The 26,249-nt window shown below is 42.3% G+C and overlaps 1 protein-coding gene across 1 annotated transcript in view; it reads right to left on the bottom strand.

Annotated features, from left to right (window-relative positions):
• The window catches only part of CCDC81 (coiled-coil domain containing 81), a 1,631,012-nt gene that overhangs the window by 1,163,505 nt on the left and 441,258 nt on the right, over nucleotides 1–26,249 (bottom strand). Inside the window, exon 4 of the mRNA XM_044071201.1 lies at nucleotides 23,760–24,016. Within this exon, the coding sequence (XP_043927136.1) occupies nucleotides 23,760–24,016 (257 nt within the window). The remainder of the gene's footprint in view (nucleotides 1–23,759; nucleotides 24,017–26,249) is intronic.

Genomic DNA, 26,249 nt, shown 5'->3' with positions numbered 1-26,249 from the left:
TGTCGTACAAACATGCAAAGCCAACAATGAGAGGGACATCGCTATGGTCACTACAGATAACCACAAGGCCTTCCTCTGCTATGTTACACACCTGGTTGGGAACCCTCAGTTGTGTTCACAGTTAGTTCACAGTGACATACGCTACACTGAACACACAGATCATGTCAACAGTCTGGCAGACAGGTTCAGTGCAGGTTTCTACACTCCCTCACCCACACATGTGGAATTACTTATCCCAGCTGACTGTAACCTCCCTGTCATCTCGGATGTCCAGCTGGGAATCACCCTCAGTGGAGCTGTAAACACAGCAGCAATGGGACCCAATGGTTTTGCGGGTTGCATGCTACATGAACTGCAAGAGGAGCTACACATGCACATTACATGCTATTCAGCCATAGCCTTACTACAGCATATGTACCTGGACACTGGCATATAGCAACAGTAGTCCCACTCCACACAGGAGGCACCTCTACAGACCCTGGTAACTACCGCCCCATACGCTTAACCAGCCTGGTCTGCAACACTATGGAAAGGATCATTATGGTACCCATACACAGAGACATTGGGGACCTAGACACTTGTTCCCACCCGGTTTGGTTTTGTAGAGGGCAGATCCTGCCTTATGAACCCAGTTGACCTTTTCAAATCAGTCACTATAGCCATTGCTGAGGGCATAGCGGTCCATACAGCCTACCTGGACTTGCCTACAGCATTCGACACAATACCGCACTCTGCCATCATAGACATGATCAACAGCTAACATGTAAATCCATATGTCACATGATGGGTTGCAAACCAGCTAACGGATAGAAACCCTATAGTCAACCTCATTGGTGCCATGTCAGACTCAGAGCCAGTCACATGTGGTGTCCCACAGGGCACTGTCCTGGGACTACTCATGTTCGGCATATCATTCTCAGATGTGGAAGCAGACTTGGGAGGGTAGTGGCTGACAATGTTCAAAGATGACTGCATACTAGGTGCCATAGGCAATACACCTGCTAACACATACATCCTATTGACAGGCCTCACGGACACCAACAACTGGTGGCGGAGTCATGGCCTGACACTGCATGCCACGTAATGTATACTCATACCCTTTTGGACGGACAAGGTACCTACATATTATCACACAGACAATAACCCACTGAGTACAGACAAAGTAATCGGAGACCTGGTGACACTGTGCAATGCTGACCTCTCATTTGACACCCACATTGCCGAAGTGGTTGGATGGACTTCCTACCTTGCCCACCTTATCATGAAGGGATTCACATCCACATCAAAAGGGGTCATTGTACCCTTATACTCCTCCCTTATCAGGCCCATGACTGTGTACTATACCCCATTTGGTATGTACCTCACCTGGCACTTGCAACAGCTAGGGGGACACCATGAGTACATCACCAGGTGAATCAAGGGTCTGCAACACCTGTCATATGCTGCCAGACTAATGTAACTCATGCTCTATTCCATAGCATACTGCCTACGTAGGGGTGATCTGTTTCTGATGTAGTAGGCCATGTCCAATCTGGTAGTGATGGACATGTTCCACCTCATACAATCCAAATCCATCAGAAGCACGACAGCTATGGATTTAAACCTCAGCACACATATGAATAGGACATACTGTAGGGACAGATCAATCACTAAGAGGCTTCCCATACTGTGGAACAGGATCCCAGTTCATGTTAGGCAGAGATCCTCACTGACACTCTTCATGTGCATTCTTGACAAGTGGATGGGAGATCATAGGTTTACAGCAGAGGTCATCTCTGTGTCACTACTAGACAGAGGCACAGTACACTAATGCTATTATGTAGTGGGGTCTTCACTCTGTCACTACTATACAGAGGCGCAGGTTTCTAAATCTATTCTATACACTGTCTGCAGATAGCCTAGCACTATACTATGCCACTGTGAAACTATATCTGTCTATGTATTTCTACATCCATGTCTATCTATGTATACACATATGCATATTATATATATATACATACATATCTGGATATACATACATATACACATGTTTTATATATATATATATATATATATATATATATTTACTCCTTTTTAGGTCCACATATGTATACACACAGTAACGTACTGCTGAACACTCATTACTGTACCACCTACTTGTACATTGCACTACAACCTACATTGCTATGTGCACATAGCTACCATCACATACATATGTATGTGGAGCCTTCAGTGACAGTTTCAGTATGTCCCCGTCCCTATGCACATCCTCATATACATAGATACAGACCAATAGCACATCTGGAAGGTTCACAGTATGTAGAGTATTATAGTAGTACTTTACATTACCTGTGTTCATTGCAGCTGTTTGTGTAGGTTTGCAGTTGTTTGGCCTGCTGTCTGCCTCTTTGCCTTGATGCTTCCGGCTTGTTATTTCTTTCTCTTTCTTTCTTTCTTTTTTTTTTTTTTTGGGTTCTCTCTCTCTCTCTCCCTCTCTCTCTCTACCTCCAGCGGGTGCAATGACAATATTGCATGTGTGGACTGGGAGTACAGGATGCTTTTGTAGGTATCTGCACATGTCCATGTGATGGCCTCTGCACCAATTGTTAGCCAGCATTCACTAATTGCATGCAGCCTGTTGTGTAGTGATTGCAGTTCTCACTGTGATTACAGGCCTGTGCTATAAATAGGTCTGTTAGGTAGGTGTAGCCCTTTCAGATTATCAGGGTGGGGACCATGCTGGTTTGCTGTGGACACTGTTCTGTGAGTGTAAGGGTTGGTATGTCTCTCATATTTCAGGCTGTGTTGTAGACACTGCAATGCATGTTGTTCTGTAAGCTACTGTTAGTACATTTGGCAGGGTGTCAGTGGGGCACAGTTGACATTTGTTTTCACATCAGGGACATCCCTGTAACTCAGTCACAGTTGCTATGTCTGCACTCTTAACTATTCAACTATGGCTGTGTTTATCCTGCTCTGAGTATGTGTGTGGCTTGCCAGATGCTACTGTGACATTATTACCTAGTAGCTACCAACTAGCATGACTGTTTCTCAGCACACAGTACTATTTTACAAATCCACTAGATTTGACAGTAAATATACATGACATGCTTTGTGCGCTAGACTTGTATATTCCCTTTAAATTAATTCCTACTATTTTATGATATATTTCTTTCAGCACAATGTTCTTATATAGCACTCATGGCTTAGTGGTAAGTCATGCAGACTAGTGTTTCCAAGGTCCTGGGCTCGAGACTGAGGGAGGTATTTTATTTTGCTGCTGAGGAAACTACAGGTCTTGTCATTCAGAGTGACTAAGGCACTTTTAAGCAGTTGTAAGCGGGTTAGCGCTGGTTTGCGCGGAGGTCATGCATGCGCACTGCCGCTTAACTTCACGCACACCCGCTTACTACTGCTTAAAAGTGCTTACTCTCGCGCACGCCCGCGCTATTTTCTTTGAAAAAAAAAGAAAATGGGGAGATAGGAAAGTGGTGAAAAAGGGGTCACAAAGAGGGTAGGACAGTAGGGAAACAAGCTCGGGTTTTGCAGGACGGATGTAGGTAAGGCCCATAGCTGCCCATTTCTTCATCAGCAACAGCTGTGCATATGTTTGTAATTTGGTGTGACATTTGAAACCTTCCACCCCTGAAAGAGGTGTAAGGACAACAATAATACTTGTTGTAGAGCCAACTGTAATTGACAGTTTACATGTCCAGCAGACATGTGTGCAAAATGGGCAGCTATGTATGGGGCGTAATTTTTTTGTGGGTACAGAGTGCCCTTTTTTTTTTTTTTTCAAGTGAGAGTGGTATGTCAGGTACAGGAAGTTGGTATAGCTGGGGAGGTAGGTTGGGTAGGTTAACAGACAAGACAAACAAGACGCATACAGGGGCGGTGTATGACACATGTGGTGGGGTTACACAATTGATGGGGACGGATGTTTGGATATCTTGAGCCCATGAGCCCACAGATGACAACAGTGGAACTGAGATCCCCACCCATGGGCAGTTGCCACTGTGCCTTCACTGCCCAGGACGGGGCTGTGCTGGGGGCTGTGTAGGCCGGGCAGCAGGCACACCCGTGAGTTGTGCCACCCGTGCCTCAAGCTGGCGTAGGGGCCCAAGCACAGCATGCCGGATCTCCCTACACACCACAGTCTGGACACTACGGAGGGTGAGTGGATGTTCTCCTCCGGCCATGCTTGCAGAGGGGGGATGAGCCCCATCCTCTGCAGTGCTTCCACCCACAGGTGGCACAGGGCCACCGGAGAAGGGTCCGGCCTGGGCACTACTGCCAGGTGCACTCGCCAGCTGAGGAGGGAGAGGTGGGTCCACTGGAACCCACCTTCCCTGTCGTCTTATGTTTTGCATTATGTTATGACAGTTTGGGTTAGTAACATACAATACCATTCACAATTAGTTGTAACAGCATGCATTAGTATTCCCATTAACCAAACACCCATATATTCAAGCCATTGAACAGCAAGCATAACACATGCATAATTTGAACAGCAATACACAATCCAACAACATGCAGGGTTGATTGATGGCAACAGGCCATCAGGTTTAGATGTATGAACAGGGCAGATGCATCAACGTACATGCAAATATGTATGAACCAACAGGACAAATGTACAGGGGTGTTAATTGTGATTGCACATACCAATTTCACGTGGAATGGATTATATGTGGTTATAGGGTAGGGTGAAGAAAATTTAATTAACAACTTCAAATACCAATACATATGCTGTACATTTCTACTAGCTGCAAATATATACACACTACAGTTCTGCCTACAGTTTCCTATGTGATAACTACTTCAGGTTGGTGATAGGAATGTTACTGCTACATCAATATACATTTCATTTTTATTCATACACATTCATATCTGGCTCTGTTCAGCTACATAATCCTGCTACATTTGCTTTATATAGCTATAGACAACTGTGGATGTTTGGTATTTCAGACAACCATACTATTTGCATATTGCAGACTGAGAGCAACATATCCAGATTTTGGGACACACATTCCAGCTGCAGTACTGTTTTCAACACATGTTACTGTTTGGTTCTGCCTGTCACATTCATTTCATTCTGTACTGACTGCAGTATACTTTATTCAGGAGTTATTACTACTTTATTGGTGAATTCATACCTCTTTCTCACACTCTCTCACTTGTTTTATTTTTACAATTCAGGATGGTACTTAATTCTAGGCTTTATTGACATGTTTTACTTGTAGTTATAACAATTCTTTCCAACAGTCTCACTTATGTCATGTTTCTGTATTTCAACAGGGATATATTTCACACATGTGTTTTACTCAGCTTCTGCAGCTGTACTTTTCAGCCTTCTGCAGGTTATGTACTATTATATTACAGGTGGGACATCTTTATTTCAGACTTGTTTCATTTTTATGTTTGGATTACAGGCTGCATCACACTTTTGTAATCAAGCAATACTTGCAAACCCTCTTACACTGTTACTTGCACATTTTATTAATTAGTGACTACACTGCACTCTTTTGCTAACTGTCATACTTATATATTTATCTACAGTTACAGGGAGAGAATTACTGACCTGCCTGGTGGCGCAACCGCACAAGCCTATCGCCATAGGCTTGACGGTTCGCAGAACGGACACCTGCAGCTGTAATATAAATAAAGTAATATTGGAATACACATCTCCATAATACCAGCTAGGTTAATTTCTTACATAAATAATTACATGTAACTTACTCAGTAGTGGGGCGTTGGGCATTTGCCGGGCCTCCTGGATCCAACGGTTCAGTTGATCCTGCTTCCATCTCTTCAGGTCCGCATGGTGGTAACGGACCTGGTCATCAGTCCTTGGTATTCCTGTGGCACTGGTGAGATCATGAGCCAACCGGTCCCACGCCTCAGCCCTATATGCTCCCCACAGGACCTGGCCCTGCATGAGTTGGGCCTCATGATTATGGACGAGGAGCCAAACCATATATTTGGACTCCTCAACGCCCCACCTCTGTGCTCGGAAGCAACTACCCTCACCTACACCTGACATCCTGGCTGCAATTCGGTTCTACAATTGGTTATGCTGTGTATTCCCGCCTATGGGGCTTATATATGCCGTTTTTCCCGCACTTACCTGTGATTGGCCATTTTGGAATTGTATCAGCTTCACAAAACCTGCTTTGTCATGCTCCTCTTTCTATTCATTCCTATATATATGCTATTACTGCATTTCTAAGTGCAACTGTCATGGCTTAGTGGTTCAGTACTTTGACTATAGTGCATGGTATCCTGGGTTCGATCCTGGCCATTGCTTTTTATATTTTATGACTGTCTACACAGGCTAGGAGGTGTGTCTGTGTAAAGGCAGTTTTGATACAGCTTGCTCAACGTTGCCCGTCGGTTAGCTTGTTGGCGCGGTGCGCAGCTTCGCGTAAACGGATTACGCCGGTTTACGCATCGTTTGGCTGTCAGCACGCATATTACACTCAGCTCAGCTACGGGCACACAGTTTCAGCGTGTTAAAATGCTGCTCAACCCCAGGCACTCATTTTACACCTGTTAAACACTGCTCACCTACGGGCACTCATTTTACACCTGTTAAAACACTGCTCACCTACGGGCACTCATTTTACACCTGTTAAAACACTGCTCACCTACGGGCACTCATTTTACACCTGTTAAAACACTGCTCACCTACAAGCAGATATCCTTAACTTGTTAGACTGTAGCTCAGCTATGGGCACATCTCACATTTTTTTTTTATTTTTTTATCTCACATTTCTTCAAAATACATGGCCCATTTCATTACATTTTATATAAAATATAATTTTATATAGGTACATATATGTCAGGGACTTGTTTCATGCTTATTTCACTAAAAATAAAAATTGATGTTGTGGGGGCTCGAACCATGACTGCCTCCTCTTCAGCCGACGTCTCTACCGCTACGCTATTGCTTCTTGGCTTACTTTGCATATTTAGTTCTTATATGCTTTTCCACTGACTGCTAACTGTGGCTAAGGCCGGCACGCCGTGCAAACGCGCACTCACGGGCAAACATCTTTACAACTTATAAAAAAAAATATAAGATGTTCATTTATACATTTTATGTTCATAGTCTGTGGGGGTATGTGTTGTGTTGTGTTTATTCACATTTACACAGACTCTGTCGTGGGGGTTTACTTTTGGGACTTTTACTCTTCTGGGGGCGTGTCCGTTTGCAGGGCTCGCCCTATGGACACGCCCCCTACTGTCTTCCACGGACCATGTTAGCCTTAGGTGTGATTCAGCATGCCCTCATGCATATGCATGACATGCTGACGTCACACCATTTAACTGCAGCCTCCGTGTAAGCCTTGCAACTCTTACACAGAGGCTTCGTGAATCCTGCCCATGATCTTTATGTTTTACTCTGAAATCTTTCCAGACTTAATTGGTTTCATACTTCCAACAGAAGGTTTGTTTCAGTAGGCAGAAGCAAGCTTGGAGGATGCCTTCTCCCCTATGACTATTCCAAATAAAGTCCTTCTTACACTGCTTGTACTGTCATTGTTCATTTGGATGGTGTAAGCAGGAGATCTTACAAAGGGTTTGATCATATGGGGGGGACACTGTTTTGGTTAATCAATGTACACATTTGGAAAGTGAGCAAAAGTACAATTCAACCAGTCAATGGTAAATAGCGTGTATTCTACTGATAGTGCTCTCCACTGTGGGATGTAATTTAGAGTGACTACAGAAGGGATGCATTCTCATTTGGGCAAAAGAATGTTTGCTGATATGGTTTTCCTTGCTTTGGGGATGGAAATTTTGTAATTCTATAGCGAATTTTAAATTGCAAAAGTATTCTGTATACAGTCAGTTCAGTATGTTTTTTAAAGGACAGAGAAGGTTCCAGGTGTACTATAAACCAAGATACTTTTGTTAGTTAAACTGGCTTACTGCATTAATTAAAAGGGTCTTTAAGGAAGATGGAAATACTGTCTGATAATCTTTGAGTAGTCTCAAAGATTATGACTGATATTTTATTGACTTTATATAGTTAGGTTGTTTTGACATTGCCAATTCCAGGGAGCTGTAACTTGTCTTGTAGGTTACTGGTTGATACATCTTACTTTAATATGCATACATGGTTACACTGAGTGAAGGCAGGTCACTGGTGAGGCTGTTAAGGAACAGTAAGAATAGAATTGGTCCTAAGACTGAAGGATATCACTGGTTTAAGTTCTAATTTTAGAGAGGAAGAAGACAGTACTTATTTGGAAGGACCTGTCTGAAGGATAACTAAGGAACCATGAGATGATTCCAGGGCCAAAGCATTTTTTTTTAGTTTTGACAGTAGAAAGGAATGGTCAACTGATTCAAAGGCATAAGCCAGGTGCTCAAAGGAGACACATGACAGCAGTCCACTTCTCATACTGTTGTCAATAGTGTCAGTTTAAGTCTAGCCTACAATAACAACAACTTAAAACTGAGTTGTCTCATAGCATTACAGAAGTGAAAAAAGTCTGTCTAACTTTACAAAGAATCATCCAAACTTATGTAATTAACAGTATAAAATACAATTCTTAATTTCTAATTTCTAACAAGGACATTGGCAACCTCCAAACACTTGACCCCACACAGTTTAGTTTTGTCAATGGGAGATTGTGCCTGTTAAACTTGGTCGACTACTTCAAAACAGCCACCAAAGCCATGGACGAGGGGAAGACGGTGCACACCACCTACATTTACCTAGCCAAAGCCTTTGACACTATTCCCCACTCGGGCATAATAGATAAACTCTCCCAACTAGGCATAAACCCATATGTTACCAGATGGGTAGCTAACTGGCTCATTGATAGAACCCACTCAGTCAAAATAGAGGAAGCTTCCTCCAGCAGTCGACCTGTAATGAGCAGTGTACCCCAAGGATCGGTCTTGGGGCCCTCTTCTATTTGGGATATACATTTCTGAGGTGCAATCCAAAACCAGTGGTCTGTGGCTGAACAAGTTTGCAGATGACTGCAACCTGGGCGCTGTCTTAAATTCCCCTAGTGATGTGAACATCCTCCAAGAGAGCCTTACCCAAACTAATGACTGGTGCCAGAAGCATGGCCTCAAACTGAATGCCAAGAAATGCATCATTACCCCCTTTGGGGAAAATGGAATCCTCGCTAATTATCACATTAATAACAATGTACTAAGCACACAGTCAGTCATGAGATACTTGGGCACCCAGGCTGACAGCAATATGGCATTTGACCACCACGTTGCCTCCATTGTACGTAAGGAGTTCTACATGGCCCACCTCATAAATAAGGGTATTTTATCCAGGAACAAGGAGGTCATAACATCCCTGTACACCTCCCTTATCAGACCCATTATAGAGTACAATGCTTCCCTCAGCATGTACCTTTCCAAGCACATTCAGCAGTTGGAGAGACCCCAAAGGTTCCTAACCAGGAAAATCCAGGGTCTCAAACATCTATCCTATACAGATATGCTAAAGGTCCTGTCCCTCTACTCAGTCTCGTGCAGACTACTCAGAGGTGACCTGTGTCTGCCATACAAGGCCATCTCAAAACCAGCCTTGATGGAGTTGTTGCATATCCGAAAGTTAAACTCCACTCATACAACCCACATGCAAGGCCTTAACCTGGTCTGTGACATTAATAGAACTTGTTGGCAGGATAGATTTGTTTCCCAAAGACTCCCCCATCTGTGGAACAGACTCCCTCTCCATGTCAAGTAGAGTACCTCTCTAGCCCTTTTAAAGAGGAACCTGGACAACTGGATGAGAACCAAAAAAATACACCCCTGGGATCCCACCTGTGTCCCTGCTTGACAGGGGAAACAGGTGCTGACTTTGAGGGAACATGGATGAAATTCTTGGCCAGGCTTATAAGGGCCTCCAGGCCAGTAGCCTAGTATCATCCTATGAACAAGCAGATACTGCTTCAGAACATGAGAAATCTCAATTTAGTTGTATTAACTGTACGCTATAGTGAAATTATTATTATAATGCCTACATGGGCGGAATACTTACACAAACCTTAAATAAAATGCTTTTAAAAATATTTAGTGCAGCTGCATAGAAAGTTTTTTTCACAAGTAATAAATTTAAACATATGCATTTTTACAGGGGGTTGCTCTTCTGCTCATCCCTGACATGACTGCCTTGCTCCCATACCCCAGAGTCTACACATTCTAGCTCAGGGATTGTACTAACTCAGGGTAAAACAAAAAGCTGTTTTTTTTAAATCAAAATTACCTTTATAAATTCTTTACAAAAAGGCAGTCATAATACTGAAACATGCTAACATCCAAACATTTTTTGGAAAAAATATAATTTCATGAAATTAATAAATAAAAGAAAACTGGTAAAAACTGATTTAACAGCTGCCCTCATAGTATATACAAGACATATAGATCATTTTATTATCAATGGTGTTATACTATTGCGTACAATACTGCTGATTCATCCCTTTCTCATCTCTCTGTATTATAAAAATTACACTCAACTTCTTAATTTACAATTTACACCTTATAACGAAGCCAGCACCATTTGCCAACCCTTATAATATCACCAAGCTTCTAATACCCAACACATAGAAAGTCATTGATTGAATGTTTAAAATAATATAATTCTAGATCATTCATCTTATGGCCCATCTGCTCCTTTCGTCTTTCTAATCCATCCTAAAATATCAAAGAAGTATCTATAACACTCTAAATAGTACAGCAATAACATTCTATATAATTAAAAGACCCGTTTATAATCTCAAAAATGATCAAATCACAGGCAGCTAGTACTTCGATTTCACATGATGCACACATACATACATATATATGTATGTGTGTACATATGTGTGTGTGTGTGTGTGTGTGTGTGTGTGTGTGTGTGTGTGTGTGTGTATATATATATATATATATATATATATATATATATATATATATATATATATATATATATATATATATATATATATATAAAATTAGGTGGTGTTCCAAAGACCAAATTACCACCATAACAGCTACAAACAAATGCAGTCTGAGGGTCATGCTGCTCAACGCTAGGTCTAAATCTCAAAAGGCACTCGCTCAAAGTACTCCTTAAAATGGAGAATATTGACATTTGTGCTGTAACAGAGACCTGATTCAAGACAGCAGAAAGCACCCCTGCACTACCAGGTTATAACTCATTCCACACCTTTTGGCCCCAGAACTTGGACCAAAACTCCAAAGGTGGTAGTACTTCCATATTCATAAAGGATGTGCACACCTCCAGACTGGTAGCCCAACATAATGCATCTGAGATACTTCAGGTGCAGCTAACATTGGGTAAGACAGCGATTCAGATCGTAGCCTGCTACAGGTCCCAACCATGTCCCAAGACTCACACTCCATGTTCTTAAGCACCCTGGAGAATATTAGGGTCCAACTTAACACTCTCATACTGGGCGACTTCAACTACCCCGCGATTAACTGGAAAAACTACTCATGTACCAATACACTTGCCCAGTGCTTTCTGGAATTCATTAATTCCAATGCCCTGGACTAGCTCGTTCTTACCCTCTCTAGAGGTAGCAACATCCTTGACCTGGTCATTACTAACATGGGCGACCATTGCTCTACACCAATAGTCAACTCCTCCCTGGTTAGATCCAACCACAAACTAATCACCTTAGAAATCCACATCCTCATTACCACAATCAACAGAACATGCTGGAGGGACAGGTTCATAACCCAGAGAGCTATGGAATAGACTTCCCACACATGTCAAGTAGAGCACCTCACTGGCCCTCTTCAAGAGAAATCTTGATGAGTGGACTGGAAATAGAAAAATTCACCCTGGGGATCTCTCCAGTGGCTCTACTTGACAGAGGCACTAGGAACTAAGGTCGGGTGGCACGATGCCAGGGTAATCTTATGGGCTAGGCTCCAGGGCCATTAGCCTAGTACACACCTATGAACCTATATACATATATATATATATATATATATATATATATATATATATATATATATATATATGTATATGTATGTATAAGCTAAAGCATAAGAAGGTCACAGAGATAAACTATTCAGTAAAAACTGCCAGAAAACCTAGCCAAACTACAGTTTTCCTGTGTGATACCTTAAACCTCTTATAATGGAGGCCCATGGGATATATGGAAATGACCCCTTAAGGATATCAAGTGTTTGAGGTACATGGCTTCTGAATTTTCATGACTTTTTTTACTTTTTTAAGTCTTTCTGGTTACATTCATGTTAATAAGGCCAAACCCGACTAGCCATGAAGACCTATGTTTTGGCCATTTTACTGATCTCATCAGCACAGCATAAGTGGATTGTTTGGCCTTTGTATAGTTTCCACACAGCAAAGACTGGGTTATGATCACTAACTCTGTCAGACATTTAGTTATTTTATTTATTTATTTATTTATTTGCAGTTTATTAACCGGGAGAGTCCATTGGGCCGAGATGAGCCCTTTTTCAATGGAGGCCCGGGGAGAAAACCTCAACGTACATACATATAAAACAAAAATCAACAGGAATTAATACAATATTAATTCAAAATATTACAAAAACAATATCAACAAAAGTTAATACAAAATATTACACAGCCCTAAAAATAACAAAAACGTTTCGATGTAGTGATAGTAGTAGCAATGGATTTTTGTAGTATGCAATAATAATACGTTCTAAACTAACCTGAGATGATGTTTTGTAGGGAAAGCTAATACCTACATTAAGTAAAGTATAAAAGGGAGTAAGTAATTGTAAGAGAGAAGTGAAGGAGGAAAAAACATGGCTAGTGTTAGGTAGAATTTTGGGAAAGAAAGGTGGGGGAAGTGGGGGTAATTGGGTGGACAATAGGAGGGGTGAGAGCCTCCCAAGTAGAAGAGAGATAGGAGTGGAGCAAGGTTTTAAAGGAGGACAGGTTCTGAGTAGTTCAGATATGGGGAGGAAGTGAGTTCCATTTTGTGCTAAGGAAAATTACAATAGAAGTTGCCCAGGAGTACGTAAAGATTTGTAAACTTCAAGGAGATTCTGATTTTTGGACCTAAGGGATCGATCAGGGAGATGCATACTAAGGCTTGAGGAGAGGAAGAGGCATTGAGATGGCTTAAAGATAAGTTTGTGAGCAGTAGAGAGCTGAATGTAAAAGAGATAGTTGGAGAGCTCTAGCCAGTTCAGGGAGTTCTGAGCTTTTGGTGAGTTTTCTTGATATTAATTTGAAGGTGAATGTCAAACTTTAGTTGTTCATCAATTAAGAACACCCAGAAGCTTAGTATGGGGGACTCTTTCAATATGAGTCATGTTTTGGCTTACTATAGAGAAGGAGTTTTTGTCTATTTTGGTGTTTTTTGATGGGGTAAAGATCATAATTTTGGTTTTAGATGTATTGAGAGGTGATTGTTTAGCATTCATGTCTCAGTGCTGTTAAAGGTGACCTGAGTTACATGCATAAGTTTGGGGAGAGAATCAGCAGAGCAGATGTAGTATAGTCATCTGCGTATTGGACAAGTTTAGTGTCTAGGATACAATGATGAAAGTTGTTAATGAAGATGTTAAATAGTAAAGGACCCAGGATAGAACCTTGAGGGATGCCTGTCAGAGTGTCGAGGTAGAAAGAGGTACAATTTTTCCACTTGATGGCCTGCTGCCTATTTTAGAGGTAACTAGAGAACCAATTGATGGAAGACAAGAAAAGATTAAGTTGTGAGAGCTTGGACAAGAGTACGCTATGGGAAATGGTATCAAAGGCCTTAGATGGGTCTAGGAGAAGGGTAGATACAATACTGCCAGAGTCGAGAGTACAGTTGATGTTACCAAGGAAGGATAAAAGGGCTGTGGTGGTACTGTGTCCAAGTCTGAATCCGTGTTTTATTGTGGTCAGCAAATGGTTGTCTAAGAGGTTAGATAATAGTTGCAGGTGAATACATTTTTCATGAATTTTGGAGACGGGACAGAATGGCTATGGGGCGGAAATTGGAGGTATAAGTGTTGTTGCCCCCTTTGTGTAAATGAATGATAAAGGCTTTTTTTCCAGAGGAGGGGTACATAGGATTCTTGGATGGAATGGTTAATTAGAATACAGACAGGGAGAGCTATACCATTAGCAGCTAACTTGAGGAAGTTAGATGGTAAGTTGTCAGGGGCATTAGAGCACGGCTTTAATTTTTGGAGGAGTTTTTTTATAGTGTTGACATGAATGCGTTTGAGGGTGAAGGGAGGGGGGTGGCTGGTGTTGGTGGCAGAAGGAGAGGAGTTGTCGGTGAGAGATGTGGACGGAGCTAACAAGTTGTTATGGAAAGATGTGGTGGGCTTGACTATACACTCTATTAAGAAGGAGTTTAGTTTGGAGACTATAATATGATCTGGAGAGCTAGGGTCAGAGCAAGGATTGTCTTTTCTGCCGGGACTAAGGAGGGCAAAGATACTACAACAAAATTTCTTGGGATTAGATTTGTGATTATTTTAAAGCTTAGAGTAGTAAGATTTGCAATCGGAAGTGATTTGTTTTTTAACTCTGTTATGGAGTTGTTTGAATTCAGTAAGAGAGTTAGGTGTTTTGTATTTTTGGTAGAGTTTCCATGACTTATCATGGGTATGCATGAGGGTGACTGCTTCTTTGGAAAGCCAGGGGGCAGTTTTGGACTTCACTCTTTTAGTTCTAGGAGGAGCAAGGCTGTTTAGTAGATTAATGAATGAGGTATTAAAGTAAGTAACAGCATTGTCAAGCGGAATAGTTTTCAGAGGGTTCCAGTATATCTATTTCAAGCAGTCAGAGAAGGATTGAGGTTTAAAGTTTGTGAGCGTATGGGTTAAGATGTAATTATGTTGTAAGTGTAGGGAGGAAGGTGAATGACGTATGAAGGTGGGGAGGTAATCACTAAGGGAATTGGGCAAGGTGGCACTATCATTCTAAGGCCCTTCACTGGTCCAATTAAGTAATCCTACAAGTTAGCACTATTAAACCATAAGCACTACTTACACTTATACTCTCTACAATTACCCTGTCCTCTATTGGTCCGTCTTAAATTCAGTTTCCCTATATTACTCTAGCATGTCCAAAGGTCAGTCAATGGTTTCCTCTCCAGTCCAGCTGGTGAATCTGGGAATTTTGAGGCAATGTTACAACTGTCTCATGTACACGGACAGCCCTCTCCTCCTCCAAACAGGTTCAAGTATATGTGAGAGATGCAACTATTTAGCCAAACAGGAGACTGAGCTCTCTCATCTCAAAACTGGTGTAACCAGTCAGGAGGAGAAGGTAACCTCACACAACACAATTCCAGTATCACATAGTCCCACCACATCAGCGAACCAAACACATAAATACACAAAAACATACTCGGAGGCTCTAAATAAAAATCTGCCTAAGCAACAGAGACCTCCAAAGCAGACATCCAAGCAAACGCTACCTCAAAACAAAACACGCACAACACATAGCCCACAAAGTCAGTGTGCCAAGCAGCCACAGCCCTTAAGGCTGAATAACACACCTGATACTCTTGTAATAGGTGACTCTATTGTCAGACACACTGACGTCCTGCTCACCAGGCTGAATAAAGAGAAGGTCACGGTGAGCTGCCTGTCGGGTGCTAGGATCCGCCACATAATGCAAACACTCAGGTCACTACAAAGCAAATACAAATATGACTCAGTCATTGTACATGCTGGTGTGAATGACCTGAGACGTACCTCCCTGGACTACATGAAAAGAGACATAGAGGAGCTCTCTGATCATGTAGCCCAGGCTGGTATGACCCTGACCTTGAGCAGTATCTTACCCTCACCTAGAATGATGCCACAGTACAAAGACAAAATGATCGATTTTAACAATTGGCTAAAATTTTGGTGTCATTCAAAGGGGATCCAGTGTCTGTCAGCCTGGGATGACATGCTCGACAAGCCACGTTGCTTCACTAGGGACGGCTTACACCTGTCACCACTGGGCTTTCGGATATTGGCAAAGGCTCTTGCCACCCCCATAGCGCCTTTTTTAGGCTAGGCTCAAAAGTCAAACCCACCCCCATAGACAGCACAAGGAACAAGAAACTAAGGGTAATGCTGCTTAACGCCAGAAGTCTTAACCTCAAGATGCACGCACTCAAAGCTCTCTTCAGTATGGAGAACATCGATATCTGTACAGTGACAGAAACCTGGTTCAAGGCTCCAGAGAGCACCCCAGCACTACCAGGCTATACCTCATATCATGCTTTCCGGCCCCAAAACCCGGACCGAACCACAAAAGGAGGGGGAGTTTCCATATTTATCAAGGATATCCACACCTCCAGGTTAGTGGCATTGCACGAAGTATCAGAGACCATCCATGTGCAACTAACAGTGAGCAAGACTGCTTTTCAGTTTATAGCATCCTACAGACCACCCTCTCAAAGTCAGGAATCCCACTCTGCTTTCCTGAAAACATTGAAGAACATGAAGATCTCTCCGAACACCATTATATTGGGCGACTTCAACTACCCAAACATTGACTGGGAGCACTACTCAAGCCCCAGCACCTTAGCCCAAAAGTTCCTGGAAATTATAAACTCAAATGCTATGGAACAACTAGTCACCACTCCCACAAGAGGGGACAACATACTAGACCTGATCATTACCAACATGGGAACTCTATGCTCCACACCAGAAGTATATCCCTCATTGGTAAGATCAGACCATAAATTAATTTCACTGGATGTCCACATCCCGACCCCACCCCCAGCCCAGAAAACCACAGTGAAAAACTTCTCAAAAGTGAACTTCTCACTTCTCAAAACCGAAGTGGAATCCTTCAAGGCCCCAGGGCCAGTGGAAACTATGGCCCAAACTGCAGAATCCTATATAAACGCATTCTACGGACATCTCCAGGAATGCGTGGATCATGCTATCCCAAACAAAACCAAGACCCAATCATCCAAAGGCAGGCATCAAGTCTGGTGGACCCCTGCCATAAATAAACTGTACAACAGAAGGGAGAAGCTACTACATGATAGAGCAAAATCCCTAATAGGGAAGGCATCTCTGATCAGTACTAGCAAAAAATTACGATCCCTCATAAAATCCTCCAAGGCCAGCTTCGAGAGAAAAATTGCACAGGACACCAAAGACAATCATAAAGCTTTTTTCAGTTATGTTAGGAACCTGGGATGCAACTCCCAGACTTGCTCTGAGTTGATTCTAAATGACAAAAAATACACTGAACCCACAGACATCGCCAATATCCTGGCAGACAGGTTCAGTGCAAACTTCTCCACCCCCCCCCAAAAGAGCAAGTATCTATCCTGGCAGAGGGCTGCCCCCCAAACATCTCTGATGCTCAGGTGAAGGCTGCCCTCTCCAAAGCAAAAAACACTGCTTCCATGGGACCAGATGGCGTCCCAGGTTGCGTCCTACATGAACTCCAAGAGCAACTAATCCCTCAAATAAAACAGCTATACAATCTCAGCCTCACTACAGGATATGTGCCCACAGAATGGCGTACAGCAACAGTGGTCCCACTCCACAAAGGTGTAGCCTCTACGGACCCTGGAAACTATCGCCCCATAAGCCTGACTAGCTTAGTCTGCAAGGCTATGGAGAGGATCATCATGGAGCTCATAAAGACATTGGGGACCTACAGACACTAGATCCTACCCAGTTCGGATTTGTCAAGGGCAGATCCTGCCTTTTGAACCTGGTTGACTTCTTTGAAACAGTCACCAAAGCCATAGATGAAGGGAAGGTAGTCCACACAGCCTATCTGGACCTTGCAAAGGCATTTGACACAATACCCCACTCGGGCATCATAGATAAGCTATCCAGCTTAAATATAAACCCCTATGTCACAAGATGGGTCGCAAACTGGCTCAAAGACAGAACTCACAGAGTGAGAGTTGCTGGAGCCATGTCAGACTCGAAACCGGTCACAAGTGGTGTCCCACAGGGTTCTGTCCTGGGACCACTCTTGTTCGGTATATACTTTTCCAAGGTACAGGCAAACGTGGGAGGACTATGGCTCACCAAGTTCGCAGATGACTGCAAACTGGGTGCCATAATTGGCTCTCCAGCTGACACAAACATCCTTCAAAAAGGTCTCACAGAGACAGATAACTGGTGCCAGCACCATGGTTTAAAGCTAAATGCCAAAAAATGTATAGTCATACCCTTTGGCAAAAACAATGTGCCCACAGATTACCACATAGGCGGAAACCCATTAAGTACAGAGAAAGTTATTAGGGACCTGGGGACCCAAGTTGATAGCAATCTCTCCTTTGAAAACCACATTGCCAAAGTGGTTAGAAAGACCTACATAGCCCACCTCATCACGAAGGGTTTCACATCTAGATCAAGAGAGGTAATCGTGCCCCTTTATTCATCCCTCATCAGGCCCATCATAGAATACAATGCCCCTTTTGGGATGTACCTTACCCGACACCTGCAGCAATTAGAAAGACCCCAAAAGTATCTCACCAAGAGGATCAAGGATCTCAAACAGATGCCATATGCTGCTCGGTTAAAAAAACTCCAGCTCTACTCAGTTGCATACCGCCTACTTCGAGGCGATCTATGCCTGACATACAAAGCTATGTCAAATACAGAATTAATGGACATGCTCCACCTCAGTAAATCTAAACCCCTTAGAGCCACATGCTCGAGGGACTTGAACCTCAGCACAGAAATAAATAGAACTTGCTGGAGGGACAGGTTCATAACCCAGAGGCTCCCTTCACTCTGGAATAGAAGTCCAGTTCATGTGAGGCAGAGCACCTCACTGAATCTCTTCAAGAAGAATGTCGATAGGTGGATGGGGGATCGTAGGTTTGTCCCAGGGATTACTCTCGTGCCACTATTAGACAGAGGCACAGTAAACTAAACCTTAAAAAGGGCACAGTATACTCAAATCAAGGGGTGGCGTAAGCCATACAGAATCGGGCTAGGCTTATAATTGCCCCAGGGCAGATAGCCTATTATGAACCTATGAACCTATGAACCTAATATCCAGTCCAGAATATTGCCTTAATAGTTATCTTTGTTAGGTCTGGTAGGAGAGTTAATTAAGTGACAGAAATTGTAAAGGTTTATATTCTGGAAGGGGTTGGCTGAGTGAATAGAAGTACAGTTGATGTTAACATCTCTTAGGATAATTATTTCATTGCTTACATTAGATGACAACCAAGAGAGGATATCTTCAGGTATGGGGATGTTGTTTCCAGGTGGAATATATAGGGCAGCTATAACTATGTTTTTGTGGTTATTGATTTTTCGGAGGGCCAGGGTTATTTCGGCTGTAGTGAATTGAGGTATAGGGTTGGTGTAAGGTGTCAGGAGGAAAGAAAGTAGGGCTACTCCACCTCCTTTCTTTTGTGTTCTGTCATTTTTTATGATTCTATAGTTGGGGAGGGCTGATTTCAGATTCTTTCAGGTGGGATTTCAGCCACGTTTCAGAGATTGATAGAATGTCAGGCTGGTTATGGCAGAGTCAAGCGTGGAAGTCGGATAATTTGTTACAAAGGTTTTGGGCATTAATACTAGTCAAAAGAAGAGACTTGTGGAGAGAGGGTTAAGGAGTTGCGATTGAGTTAGTATTCTGGTTGGCAGGGGGACCACATAATCCCTGCAAGTGTAATTTTGCAGGAATGATGTGTCAGTATAGAGTCAAAATACTTTCTTTTCTCTTCTTTTCAACAGAATTTTAAGTTCAGTGCTAAGAGTCACAGTGATTAAACATCTGCTTAAACAGTAGGCTCTCCTTAAAATACTTTAAAAACATGGTTTGAAGACCAAGGCTAGGATACATTAAAAAGCTCATCGCTTTCTTCTTCTTCTTCTTCTTCTTTCGGCTGCTCCTGTCAGGGGTCCCCACAGCAGATCAACTGTTTCCATTTCTTACTGTCCTATGCATCTTGCTCTGTCACACCAACCACCTGCATGTCCTCTCTCACCACATCCATAAACCTTATCTTAGGCCTTCCTCTTTTCCTGTTACCTGGCAGCTTCATCCTTAGCATCTTTTTCCCAATATACTCAGCATCCCTCCTCAGCACATGTCCAAACCAACGTAATCTTGCCTCTCTGGCTTTGTCTCCAACCAAACCTTCCAAGCTGGGCTGACCCTCTAACATACTTATTCCTAATCCTGTTCATCCTCATCACACCCAGTGCAAATCGTAACATCTTTAACTCTGCCACGTCATGCTCTGACTCCTGCCTTTTTGTCAATGCCACTGTCTCCAACCCATATAACATAGCTAGTCTCACTACCCTGTTGTAGACCTTCCCTTTCACTCTTACTGGTACTCGTCTGTCACAAATCACTCCTGACACTCTTCTCCACCCACTCCATCCTGCCTGTACTCTCTTCTTCACCTCTCTTCCACACTCACCATTACTCTGAACTGTTGATCCCAAGTATTTAAACTCATCCACCTTCATCACCTCTATTCCCTGCATCCTCACCATTCCTCTATCCTCCCTCTCATTCACACACATATATTCTGTCTCAGTCCTGCTGACCTTCATTCCTCTTCTCTATAGAGCATATCTCCACCTCTCCAAGGTCTCCTCCACCTGTTCCCTACTCTCACTACAGATCACAATGTCATCTGCAAACATCATAGTCCACGGGGACTTCTGTCTGATCTCGTCTGTCAACCTGTCCATCACCATTACAAATAAGAAAGGGCTCAGAGCTGAACCTTGATGTAATCCCACCTCCACCTTAAAAGCATCCGTCACTCCCACCGCAGACCTCACCGCTGTCACACTACCCTTGTACATATCCTGTACCACTCTTACATACTTCTCTGACACTCCCGACTTCCTCATACAATACCACAACTCCTCTCTAGGCACCCTGTCATATGCTTTCTCTAAATCCACAAAGACACAATGCAACTCTTGCTGACATTCTCTGTACTTCTCCATCAACACTCTCAAAGCAAACATTGCATCTGTAGTGCTCTTTCCAGGCATGAAACCATACTGCTGATCACTAATCATCACCTCCCTCCTTAACCTAGCTTCCACTACTCTTTCCCATAACTTCATGCTGTGACTGATCAATTTAATCCCTCTGTAGTTACTACAGCTCTGCACATCACCCTTATTCTTAAAAATCGATATTAAAACACTTTTTATCCATTCCTCAGGCATCTTCTCACTTTCCAAGATTTCATTAAACAATCCAGTTAAAAACTCCACTGCCATTTCACCTAAACACCTCCATGCTTCCACAGGTATGTCATCTGGACCAACAGCCTTTCTGTTCTTCATCCTCTTCATAGCTATCCTTACTTCCTCCTTGCTAATCCACTGCACTTTATGATTCACTATCCGCACATCATCCAACCTTCTCTCCCTCTCATTCTCTTCATTCATCAGCCCCTCAAAGTACTCTTTCTATCTGCTCAACACACTCTCCTCGCTTGTGAGTATGTTTCCCTCATTATCCTTTATCACCCTTACCTGCTGCACATCTTTACTAGCTCGGTCCCTCTGTCTAGTCAATCGGTACAGGTCCTTTTCTCCCTCCTTAGTGTCCAACCTTTTATACAACTCATCATACACCTTATCTTTAGCCTTCGCCACCTCTCTCTTTGCCATGCACCTCATCTCCTTATACTCGTCTACTTTCTTCATCTCTCTGACAATCCCACTTCTTCTTCACCAACCTCTTTCTCTGTATACTCTCTTGTACTTCTTCATTCCACCACCAGGTCTCCTTGTCCTCCTTCCTCTTTCCAAATGTCACACCAAGCACCTTTCTAGCCATCTCTCTTACTAGCTCTGCTGTAGTTACCCAGCTATTTGGTAACTCTTCACTGCCACCCAGTTCCTGTCTTAACTGTTCCCTGAACATCACCTCACAATTACCATTTTTCAATTTCCACCATTTGATCCTTGGTGCTGCCCTCACACTCATCCTCCTCTTCTTGATCACTAATGTCATCCTACAAACCACACTCCTATGCTGCCTAACTACACTTTCCCCTGCCACCACATTACAGTCTCCAATCTCCTTCAGATTGGCCCTTCTAAATAAGATATAATCCACCTGTGTGCATCTTCCTCCACTCTTGTATGTCACACTATGCTCCTCCCTCTTGTTAAAATACGGATTCAACACAGCCATGTCCATCCTTTTCGCAAAATCCACTACCATCTGACCTTCTGCATTCCTTTGTTTAACACCATACCTACCCATCACTTCCTCATCCCTTCTATTCCCTTCACCAACATGCCCATTGAAATCTGCTCCAATCACCAGTCTCTCACCCTTGGGTACAGTTATCACCACTTCATCCAACTCACTCCAAAATTTTTCTTTCTCATCCATTGCACACCCAACTTGTGGAGCATATGCACTAACAACATTCATCATTACACCATCAATTTCCAGCTTCATAAACATCACTCTATCCGACACTCTTTTCACCTCCAAAACACTCTTAGCATACTGTTCCTTCAGGATAATGCTTACGCCATTTCTCCTCCCATCCACACCATGATAAAACAATTTGAACCCGCCTCCGATACACCTAGCCTTGCTCCCCTTCCATCTAGTCTCTTGCACACACAATATATCAACCTTCCTTCAGTCCATCATATCAGCTAGCTCTCTCCCTATATCAGTCATACTGCCAACGTTCAAAGTTCAGACCCTCACTATCACAGCCCTAGCCTTTACGTGCCTTCAACAATGCCTTCCGCCTCTTCTCCTCCTTAAAGAAAATCACCACTCACACTAATTGCCCAATGTAGGCTGGTTAATTAAAAAACTGTGATTTTAGAGAAAGGTATGGTCACAGTGAGAAAGTCCTCAATATCAGCTCATTACCATGTCACTGAATTGAACATTAGTGCTACCATATCTGATAACACTAGTATTTCCCTTAGCAACCGATACATCATATTATCAAAGGCCCACCCAACCATCTCCATACACCCTCCCAGATATTCACACATACACACGCACAGACACACACACACACACACACACACACACACACACACACACACACACACACACACACACACACACACACACTCACATTCATGCAGCCTCATTCATACCCCATACAGACATAGACACACACATCCACACACTAACACCCGCCCCTCCACCCCAGTCTTTGCTGAACTTACCTGCACCACAAGAACTCCCTGAAGTGTGAGTGAGTAACCACTGTGATTTTTGTAATGGTCATTTTTTCCTCCTAAAGCAAAATTTTACTTGGCCTAGTATTTCCCTGAATCACTTGGATGAACAAATCAGAAGCCAAGGACATTTCTGAGGGAGAGAGAGAGAGCACATGGCTAATTAGCATTAGCCTATCACTTGGGACTCCCTGCATCATGTTATACCTTCCTGCATCCCAGGACAAGTGTAAGAAAGCAGAATACATTTCAAAAATAGTTACAGCCTTCTTGGAGCACTAACATACTGAAGGAATGTGAGAATGCAACAGTTACTCTTTGTGTCTAATGCATACCACTTAATAGCAATAGCCCTACAAAATATTAAAAACAAGATATAAACATTATCCAGCCTTTTCATAGATATTTGGTTCAATTTCATGCTCTGTCTTAGCTGCTTATGTCTTAAAAAACTGAAACTCTTACATTTGCTGCATACACCTAATGTGTTTTGTGTGTGATTATTTGTTTGTCATTGATACAATTCATTCCTGCTGGGTAAACTAAGAAATATTTTCTTTGGCTAGTGTACCCAGTAGAACAGCTTGCTATATAGAAATGTCAATAAAAAATACATGGATAGTAAATAGTCATTAAAATATTTAGGAGAAAAAACTTACATTTGAAAGTGCTTTAATCAGATCTCCGCTACCATCCATCAAGTTGAGAAAGTCCTTGAAAAATTTCATTTTGACTTTGCCATTATTGATGCTGAGTAAACCAATTCCTCTGAAAGAAAACTCTGCATTCTTCTTTAAGGCAACCGATCGAGACAAAACTTGCAAAGTCTCTCTAACACAACCTTCAACAGTATCTCGGTCAAAGGGAGTCTCCAGAGATAATGCCACAAAATTAAGCTGGACAATAGGGATATTGCCTATAACAGAAAGAGAGAAATAATCTATATTACTAAAATGTGAAGACATTAAGTGTCTGCTTTCATTCACAGAGACTATATATCTTTTAAACATGTACCTAACTCAGTGCTTTCATCTAACATTAAAATTAGATTACACAGGTAGTCAAACAGGCAGTAAGCATCTTATTTTCTCAATGTATACGCGTTAGTGCCGTAAAATGCTCATGCATACAGGCTATGACCTTTGCCTTGTGGATTAGGTGAAGAATGAAAAAGTCTCAAGGACCACTCCCATTAATTCAGCTAATGAAAGTACAGTTGTATAAGTAAAACTTAGCATAACAGTAGATGTTTCAATGATCACTGATATAAGTAGCCTTAGCTATATGAATTATATCCTACCAAGAATATAATAGCCAGCCAGCTTCCAAAGCTTCAGGGCACCTTCTACATGCCCAAACTGTCCAAATCAACTGTTGAGACAAATTCCCAAGCTGTCTAAAATGGGCCTTGGTGAACTCAAGGAAGGACATTCCTGAGAATGGCAGAGTCAAAGGATACACAAGCTCTGGACTGCCCATCCAATGTATAATGAGATACAAAACTGTGAGCTGTGGACCAATTTACTGCTGCACAGATGTCACTGATAAGAATTCTTTTTACAAATGCTGTTGATGTGGCCATTGCTCTGATGGAATGAGCCTTAGGCTTTGAATGTAAAGGCAACCCTCAAATTTTAGAAACAAAAAAAAATGCAATCTGCCAACCACTGCCAACCACTTGCAAAATGGGACTTTCGATATATGTTGTCCTCCTAAGTTTATTTTGGAAAAAGATACAAACAGCTGGTCTGATTTCTTGATGTCTTTGGTACAATGTAAGTAAAATCTGAGCTGTCTGTAGACATCTAATGTATGAAAGATAAGTTCATCTCTGGTAGAAAAATTTGGAAAAAAATACAGGTAAGTCAATGTGTTGATATAAATTTGTTTCACCTTTGGGAGAAATGAAGGATTTATTCTTAATGAAACTCTACCGTTGTGAAATATGAGAAAAGGTGGTTTGCATAAGAGCACTTGTAACTCTGAAAAATATCTAGCAGAGGTGATGGGAATCAGAAAAATGGTTTTCCAGGAAAGGAACTTTAAAAATCAGCTAAAGAAGTTGATTTGAAAGGTTTTTGAGTCAAAGGCTGAAGCAACAATATGATATCCCATGGAGGTACTGGATCTCAAAACAGGAGGTCTCAACAATTAAGTTCCTTTGAGGAAAGCTGCAGCTATTCTAAGTGAAGCAATAGATCAGTCATTATGTCCTATGTGGAGATTTGAAATGGTAACTATTTGAACATTTATAGTTAAATAACTGGAACTCTGCTGAAAAAGTTCTGAAATAAATTCCAGTATTGAAGGGAAAGGGGCTGTGAAAGGATCCAAACCCTTTGAGGAAGCCCAAATATAAAATTGTCTTTTTTTCGAGTAATTCTGAGAAGATATTATATGGACTACCAGAGAGAAAAGACTAGTGTCTCTGGCTATCTTTAAAATTGGAGAAATCATGCTGTTAATTTTAGAGTCTCAAGGTCCAGGAGGCATTCCGGATGGATGACTCAGTAGATCCAGAATGGGATCCAGCACCCATGGTGGTAGCAGTAAGTAAGGCCAAAGGAAGGGGAACCATACCTGCTGGGACCAGAACGAGGCAATGAGGGTCACTTTGATCTTGCACCTTGTGGCTTTCTGAATGGATATTGTTAGGATATGCATCAGCGGTAAGGCATACAGGAGACTTGGGGGTAAATGTGGACTACAGCATCTCTCAGTCACTGTCCCTGTGGAGGGATGAAGGCAAAGTAATTGCTGCATTTGTTGTTTAGGTAGGAGGCAAACAGGTCACAGAGCTCTCTGTTGCCACTGTTTGATTGAGAGACCACTCATGAGGTAATAGGCTACATCAGCTCAACCTGTCCGCTAGTATGTTTGATGTCCCAGGAATGTGCATTGCTACCAGAAAGCAATGAGAAGACATTGCCCATTACCAGACTAGCATGGCTTCCTGGGAAAGAGGACATGAATGTGTTGCACCTTGATTATTAATGTACCACACTAATGACATATTGTCCATCTGGATGGAAATCACACCATTGGGTAGGAAGTCCTTAAATACTTGCAATGCTAGAAGGACTGTTCTCATTTCCAAGACATTGATGTGAAGTTTGGCCTCCACTGATGACCAGGTTCCTTGAATTGTC

Source organism: Protopterus annectens, chromosome 5.part0, assembly GCF_019279795.1.
Source record: "Protopterus annectens isolate FY-2018-M chromosome 5.part0, PAN1.0, whole genome shotgun sequence".
NCBI classification, from domain to species: Eukaryota; Metazoa; Chordata; order Ceratodontiformes; family Protopteridae; genus Protopterus; species Protopterus annectens.
The sequence above is the reverse complement of the archived record's forward strand: the minus strand, read 5'-3'. Positions and strand labels throughout refer to the sequence as shown.